Source organism: Sphaeramia orbicularis, chromosome 16, assembly GCF_902148855.1.
Source record: "Sphaeramia orbicularis chromosome 16, fSphaOr1.1, whole genome shotgun sequence".
Lineage (NCBI taxonomy): Eukaryota > Metazoa > Chordata > Actinopteri > Kurtiformes > Apogonidae > Sphaeramia > Sphaeramia orbicularis.
The window spans coordinates 10,224,165-10,232,082 of NC_043972.1; the positions used below are offsets into that span (position 1 = coordinate 10,224,165).

General features: G+C 41.9%; 1 protein-coding gene and 2 long non-coding RNA genes across 5 annotated transcripts; 2 read left to right on the forward strand and 1 right to left on the reverse strand.

Annotated features, from left to right (window-relative positions):
* Window positions 1-868: 868 nt before the first annotated feature.
* Window positions 869-6,953, forward strand: LOC115434967 (uncharacterized). The gene is made up of 3 exons (XR_003937615.1): window positions 869-880; window positions 1,145-1,149; window positions 6,658-6,953. It is a non-coding gene; the product is annotated as an uncharacterized LOC115434967 (long non-coding RNA).
* On the forward strand, window positions 975-5,055 carry tent5aa (terminal nucleotidyltransferase 5Aa). Of its 3 annotated transcripts, none has more exons than XM_030157115.1 (3): window positions 975-1,765; window positions 1,967-2,423; window positions 3,618-5,055. In XM_030157115.1, exons 2-3 carry the CDS (start codon window positions 1,986-1,988, stop codon window positions 4,395-4,397), a joined length of 1,218 nt encoding a protein of 405 aa, XP_030012975.1. In that variant the 5' UTR covers window positions 975-1,765; window positions 1,967-1,985; the 3' UTR covers window positions 4,398-5,055. The 3 variants fall into 3 exon arrangements, with proteins under 3 accessions (XP_030012975.1, XP_030012974.1, XP_030012973.1); XM_030157114.1 differs by having other exon boundaries at window positions 975-1,764; window positions 1,960-2,423; XM_030157113.1 differs by having other exon boundaries at window positions 975-1,760; window positions 1,937-2,423.
* Window positions 6,555-7,671, reverse strand: LOC115434968 (uncharacterized). The gene is made up of 2 exons (XR_003937616.1): window positions 7,361-7,671; window positions 6,555-7,123 (listed from the first exon to the last, which is right to left on the reverse strand). It is a non-coding gene; the product is annotated as an uncharacterized LOC115434968 (long non-coding RNA).
* Window positions 7,672-7,918: the final 247 nt, after the last annotated feature.

Sequence of the window (7,918 nt, forward strand, 5' to 3'; positions counted from 1 at the left end):
AAGGTTAATTTATTAATTAATGACCAATTTATTTATTTTTCTTATCAATGAAAGAGGGCACTTTTCAGTTCATATTTTGCACAACATTTACTTTAAAAACTATTTTTATTTTTTTTTTATATAAGATAACATAAGATACTTTATTGTCATTATACAAAACGTACAATGAAATTTAGGTGCACTATCAGGATGCAGACTCTTAAATAGTAATAATAAATAGTAGTAGTAGTAATAATAATAATAATAATAATTATCTATCTATCTATCTATCTATCTATCTATCTATCTATCTATCTATCTATCTATCTATCTATCTATCTATCTATCTATCTATCTATCTATCTATCTATCTATCTATCTATCTATCTATCTATCTATCTATCTATCTATCTATCTATCTATCTATCTATCTATCTATCACAGTTAATAGAAAGTTTGTTTACAAAGTTTTAAAACACCTTTCACCTCTTTTTTTTCAGTCAAAAATGCTGAAGGTAGAGTTGGGGGTACTTGGATTAAAAAAAGTATATTTCAGGGGGTACTCCACTGTAAAAAGTTTGACACCCCTGCACTAGAAGTAATGAAATGCTCCGTATTTTGTTTCTGGTGCGGCCTACAGAGGGCGCCATGGCAACGCCAAACCATCTGCACACAATACAAGGTGTATAATTTCTGGGAAACACTATATGTTTTTAATATTAGATTTTTAATTTGTAGCTTTTTTGTGATAAATGGAAGATTTTTCTTTACTGATTATGTTTTGTAAGTTTGTGAAATACTTTCTTAGAGTCCATATTTGAGCTGAATGACTCTTATATTTTGGGGTAAATTCTTGTTAAACATGCGCATTAGTTGCAGTGTTGTGTGTGTGTGCTCTTCTGTGTTTTTTTCGTGGGGGGCTCCACGCAGAGCCGGGGTCCGCACACAAGCAGCGGGGCTGTCAGATCCGAGGGGGCGGGGTGACGCACGGCGCGCATCCTCTGTGCCTGCAGCCCTCGCTCTGCCTCAGGGACACACTTCTCCACAAGTGGAAGAAAATATGTCGAACTGAGCAGAAGCAGGTTGGGTTTCCTGCGCACACAGATGCATTAAGAGGATTATTATTTGTCGGAAAGAAGGAAGAAGACATTGGAAAAGTATGTAGGAGCTGTGCGTAAAAACACCTCGGAGTCCTCACAGGGGTTTGGTTTGACCGTCGTATCCGTGGGAGGATTGTGTCAAAGTGCGACTCGAGTTGAGGAGAAGTTTATTCATGCAAATTCATCAAATCATAGGCGTGCCTTTGGGCGATGGAGTCACAGGCGGAAAAGCAAACCCCCTCCTGGATCATCAGCGACCTTCAAAGACCGTGATGCGCAGCGTTCGGACGCACTGACAGCAGAGGCAAATGTTTTAAAAGCTCAAGAGGAACACACGGGACAAAGTTAAGGTTCGGTTTGGAAACGCGTCTGATGGTGTGACGGCTCTGCGCCTCCTGCAAGCGGCTTCGGATCTGGATAACTGACGCACGACGGACCGAGAAGCGAGAAGCGACAGCTCAGCCGCGAGCCACCATTTATATCACCCTTATTTAATTTGTATTTTATTGTTATTATTATTATTATTCTATTTTATTTATTTTTTACATGCTCATATCCAGTCCGGACCCATCCACGTACTGACAAACCCTGATGTGGATGAAGTCGCAGCCAGTTTTTTGTGCGTAAAAGGCGCGACCGTTGATTTCGTTCCACTTGTTGGCGAAACTATTCCCCAGTCGTTTTTTTGTTTTTTTTTTGTTTTTGTTTTTTTTTTTTTAACCTCTCCTCCTGCTTCTGCTCCTGCTCCAGTCCGGACCCATCCACGTACTGACAAACCCTGATGCGGATGAACTCGCAGCCAGTTTTTTGTGCGTAAAAGACGCATTCCACTTTTTGGCGAAACTATTCCCCCCGTCTTTTTTTTTTTTTTTTTTTTTAATTTGTCCTCCTGCTCCTGCTCCAACCATGTCAGAGGACGACAGCAGCTCCACCACCACCACCACCACCAGCGTCATGTCCGACACCGAAGGCACCAACGTCAGCGTCCTCAACTGGGAACAAGTGCAGCGTCTGGACTCCATCCTGACGGAGACCATCCCGATCCACGGCCGCGGGAACTTCCCCACTCTGGAGATGCAGCCCCGGCAGATCGTCAAGGTGGTGCGGAGTCGGATGGAGGAGAAACAGATCCACGTTCGGGACGTTCGGTTAAACGGCTCTGCGGCCAGTCACATCCTGCATGAGGACAGCGGACTGGGCTTTAAGGACCTGGACCTCATATTTTGCGCAGATATGAAAGGTGAAAGTGATTTCCAGACTGTCAAGGACATAGTTTTGGACTGTCTCCTGGATTTTTTACCCGACTGTGTGAATAAAGAGAAAATAACGCCGTTAACATTAAAGGTACATCCATCCTTTTTTTTTTTTTTCTTCCACTTTTCTCTGTGTGAACATTTAATCGCATCCAGTGTCAAATTCGCTTAACGTGCAATTAGATTAGAGCAGTGATAGTAAAATGTTGCTTTTCCGTGGTTAAGAGGATTAAGTTAAACCAATTTAGAAGGGATCCTGAGCTCAGCCAGCCCCGTCCCACATCCAAGTACATTCTAGAGTCTTTAATATTGGGGTCAATAGTAATAATAGGACCAGGCTTAAAGCAGCCCAGACAGGAAGCTCCAACCAACACATGAGCAAAAAGTAGATGAAAATAAAGCAACAGGTGTCAAACATGTGGCCCGGGGGCCAAAACCGGCCCAGCAAAAGATCCAAACTGGCCCCTGGGATGAAGAAATTACACTGATGATATTAACAATTAAGGATGTTAGAATCATTTTAGGTCAGTTCAGTCTCAAGTGGGTCAGAACCAGTAAAATGCTATCATAATAACCTATAAATAATGAAAACTACACACTTTTTTCTTTGTTTTAGTGTAAAATAAAGTAAAATTACACAAAAATGTTTACGTTTACAGACTAGCCTTTTACAAAAAATGTAAATAACCTGAAATTTCTGATGAGAAGTATGTGGAATTGTGCCAATATTCTCCCTCTTACTAAATGTTGTGTGTGTTTGTAGATCCACTGTGATCTGTAAGTTATGATTCACATGTATACATGATAAACTATGGCTTAATATTGTTAAAATGGCACTTATTTTTCTTAAGAATTTTCAGGTTGGTATTTGTTCATGTTATGTTCAAGTACGGTTCGTAGATGTAAACATTTTCATCACAGAATTTGATTTTTTTCACTCAAAAACAGAAAAAAACTTTGGAGCTGACATTATTTAGATAGATAGATAGATAGATAGATAGATAGATAGATAGATAGATAGATAGATAGATAGATAGATAGATAGATAGATAGATACTTTATTAATCCCAAGGGAAATTCAGTTTATCAGTTCTTATCCTATTATTTATATTATTTGACTGGTCTGGTCCACTTTAGATCATATTAGGCTGAATGTGGCCCCTGAACTAAAAGGAGTTTGACACCCCTGAAATAAAGTCATTCTGCAGAATTAGAGGACGTGCATGTGAATACTGAACCTGTGTGTGTTGTTAATAACGTGTGTTTCCCCCTCGCACACATGCAGGAGGCGTACGTGCAGAAGATGGTGAAGGTGTGCAACGACTCGGACCGCTGGAGCCTCATTTCACTGTCCAACAACCGAGGGAAGAACGTGGAGCTGAAGTTCGTGGACTCTCTCCGGCGGCAGTTTGAGTTCAGCGTGGACTCGTTCCAGATCAAACTGGACTCCCTGCTGCTGTTCTACGAGTGCTCGGAGAACCCCATGGCCGAGACCTTCCACCCCACCATCGTGGGCGAGAGCGTGTATGGGGACTTCGGCGAGGCCCTGAACCACCTGCACCACAAGATCATCTGCACCCGGAACCCGGAGGAGATCAGGGGCGGGGGTCTGCTCAAGTACTGCCACTTGTTGGTGAGGGGCTTCCGGGCGGCTTCGGAGTCAGAGATGAAGTCCCTGCAGCGCTACATGTGCTCGCGGTTCTTCATCGACTTCCCCGACATCGGCGAGCAGCAGCGCAAACTGGAGTCGTACCTTCAGAACCACTTCGTGGGCCTGGAGGACCGCAAGTACGACTACCTGATGACACTGCACGGGGTGGTCAACGAGAGTACGGTGTGCCTGATGGGACACGAGCGGCGGCAGACGTTGGGGCTCATTGCCATGCTGGCGGTGCGGGTTCTTGCCGAGCAGAACGTCATCCCCAACGTGGCCAACGTCACCTGTTACTACCAGCCTGCTCCTTACGTGGCCGACGGAAACTTCAGTAACTACTACATCGCGCAGGTGCAGCCGGTGTTCGCCTGCCAGCAGCCGGCGTACTCCACCTGGCTGCCGTGTAACTGAGTCCATGACCCCCCCCCCCCCCCCCCCCCCCCCCGAGGGACACACGATGAGAGTCTGATTTATAGAAACAGGAGCGAGGGGCTTCGGCACCGCCTCAAACCTGTGTCGGACAGCCGAGAGCAGAAGGAGTCTTTATAATGTTTTGCATCAAAGCTTGTGTTTTTGTCCAAATGGTAAAATGCGGTCGGCTTTTGGTTCGAGCCTGAGCTGAAGTCTCAAACAGCTGACCTTCACACACTCCTGCCAAGCCTTCCAGGTTTGGAAAAGACTCATTTTTCTAAAAGTGGAATGCAAACGTGCGAATGCAAGCACCAAAACTGTCACACAAACCGTACGAGACCAGACCCAAAATCTGTCAAGAACTGATGACAGTCCTGTTCCTGCACCGGCGCCCTGAAGGCCTCAGCGTTCGGGGGGGGGGGGGCGTTGGGTTCAGCGTCTGCTCTGACACTCTGGGGGGAACCGGAGCCGTGCAGAGTCCTGAAACGAGTACATTAATTAGACTCCTCTGTCAGATGAACTGAGGCGGGATGCTGCTCACTAGTTTGGAAACCAAACAGGCACATCTCTGCCTGGTTGTTTACAGACCAAAGATTTTTGATTGTTTCTTATGTTGAAACCCAATTTTGATGGGCAGAATAAACAAAATATGAAGCTATGTCTATTTGTATATGTGAACGTGTGTTTAAGTGCCTATTGCCTCTGAACAGGCAGAGAAAACAGTGAGCAGGCCTATGATTTTTCATGTGAATTAGCTCCACTTTGTTTGTAGTTGGGCACACGAGACAATAACAGCCCGGCGGGTTGTGAATGTAGCCGATATGTGAAAGCATGACTCACACTCAGTGTTCTGTACATGTGCATTCAGAAAGCTCCATTTGTCAGTGTGTTGATTCAAGTGGAAGCTCTGGGGGTTTTTTTTGCAGTAAATCGTGCGAGATTCTCACTTTCCACGTGGATACGAGGAAACTCACCTGTTTGATTTCAGTTCATTATTTTCTCTGAGTGATAATATTTAACCCATAAAGACCCAAACAGCCACCAGCAAAACAACAGCAGCACCTGATAGTTACTGTTTAGTAACTTCTGATCCATTAATCCTATCGATACATCAAAATATTTGGTATAAAATACAGTTATTCATCTTTTCATGGAACAAATCCTTCTAAAGTGGGGAGAAAATGAGCAAAATACTTGAAAAATGACAATGAATTTATCATTTCATCACATCCAGAACCCTGTATTTAGCCTGAAAACCCTCCAAAACCAAAACCATCCACTGATCTAAACTGTTTAATACCTGTTGATCCACTAATCCTGTCAATCCATGTCAATAATTGGTGTAATTCTTCTTTTCGTGTTCGTCAGATATGACCCATTTGGACGTTCAGAGGCTCTGTAGTTACCATGGAAACACTGTCATCTTCTACAACATTGATTCACCAGTAAAACCCATGGAGTTGGATCAATGACAGTGGATGGACACACTGGGTTTATGTTCAGTTAATGAGAGATTTTACTAAAAAAAAAAAGTCACTTTTTCTTCAGTTTTCTCTGGTTTTCATATAATAACCCTCAAATGTAACATCAGCATGATGATTAAAGTACACAATCAGTCAGTTAAATACAGAAAAATACATGATTTTGACTAAAAAAAAAAAAGCAAAATACAGAGAAAAAAATCAGAATTATATTATAAAAATGTTGACGTCTACAGTCTATTCTTCAACAAATGTGAATAACATGAACTTGAAGAAAAATAAGTGCCATTTTAACAGTATTTATCATTTAAACATGCACATTACAGAGAGAAATGGATCTACAAATGCACAAAACAGGCAGAATATTGGTCAAATTGCACTTAAAATTGAATGTAATCTCAGCATGACCATGAAAGTACATGATCAGTGAATTAAATACAGGAAAATACATGATTTTCACTGAAAAAAAAAAGCAAACTACAGTGTGTAATATTATGATAAATGGTGATAAATCAGTTAAATAGAGAGGAACAATCACTTGGGATTACCACCAAACTAACTCTGGGTCTTTATGGGTTAAACCGTGTCCCCTTTAATGACCTGTAGAGCTGAACAGACGTTTACACATGTATTCAGATCATCAGCAAGAAAGAAAATATCCACTCACACACATTTCCTGTATATTTTGTACAGAGGTGCTTCTCTTTTTTTTCTCATCTGAGGAAAAAAAAAAAAAAAAAAGACTTTAAGTTGACACAGAGTAGATATGAGATGGACAGAGGAAAGAGTGCAGCAGTGAAGTGGTGGAGGGGCTGGTATGTGCTCCGCCGCTTCCTCCTGGACACATATTTGTAGAGACACCTCAGATGATCAGACTCTATTTGCTGTAGCACCCTAGCAGGGAATTCCTCAGCTGGTGCAGAAGAGCTTGAACTTAACTGGGGGTTGGTTCTGCAGGCGATGCGTTCAGGGTCAGCCGGAAAGCGCAGCGTCGAAAAACGATGGTGACTGTTGTTAGCGCTGCGTTTAATGAGACGCGGGAAGAGACGCAGAGAAAGTAAAAAAAAAAAAAAAAGGGAGAGTGAGGAGTGAGTCTGGAGAGATGGGTGCAGCTGGTGATGGGGTTTATCTGCAGGGCTACCACGCTTTACTGTACGCACTGTCTGTGCTAAGGTCAGGTTACAGCTGAGAGGCGTTTAGGGACACCAGCGGATCCTCTGTTATCTGCAGTCGCTCTGTTTTAACCTCCTCAGACCCAGCTGTGGGTTTTCTGTCCACATTTCTGTACAAATTTTCACAACTTTATAAAAAAAACAAGAAAAGGAAACTGTCCACCACAAAGGACATTCCATAAAAATTTGAAAAACTGCATCTGAAAAAACTGTCGCATCATGATGTTTCCGATAGAGGCACTTATTTAATAAAAAAACAACAAAAAATGCTAGTACTTTGCTGATGTTTCCTGGGTCTCAGGAGGTTAACCAGGATTCTGAGTAGAACATTGCATGCGTTTACAGATACTGCAGGACACTTTCATTACATTTGAACTTTTTTTTTTTTTTTTTTTTTTTTGTGAGGTTGCTTTATTCCTTTAGTTTTTATCCTTCATCCACTCCGTTTTAAAGATCTGTATATATTTCATTACGTGCTTCAGCTTCGCCAACTCACTTAATCCATAAACAAACGGTCCTGCAGTCTGTCCTGATGGTAGATAGGAAGAAGCAAATGGAGATGGAGAGGCAGTTTGAAGAGCACACTGCAAAAAATTGAAAACTGACCTAGTATTTTGTTTTTTTTTTCTCATTTCTAGTTAAAAATATCTCATCACACACATTAAAATAAGACAGAATCACCTAAAGAGGAACGTTTCAGTGAGGTGTAAGAACTGATTTTTAGACAATAGATCTGGAAAATTTGTTTTCAAGATCATTTTCACTTGTTCCATTGGCAGATTTTTTTTTTGCTTGAATTAATCAAAACAAATCTTCAAGTGAAGTGAGCAAAAAAAAAAAAAATTCTTAAAATAGGAAAAAATATTTT

Coding starts and splice junctions, on each gene's coding strand:
- tent5aa (XM_030157115.1), top strand. CDS start 1,986: ATGTCAGAGGACGACAGCAGCTCCACCACCACCACCACCACCAGCGTC. Junction 2,424..3,617: donor TAACGCCGTTAACATTAAAG/GTACATCCATCC, acceptor GCACACATGCAG/GAGGCGTACGTGCAGAAGAT.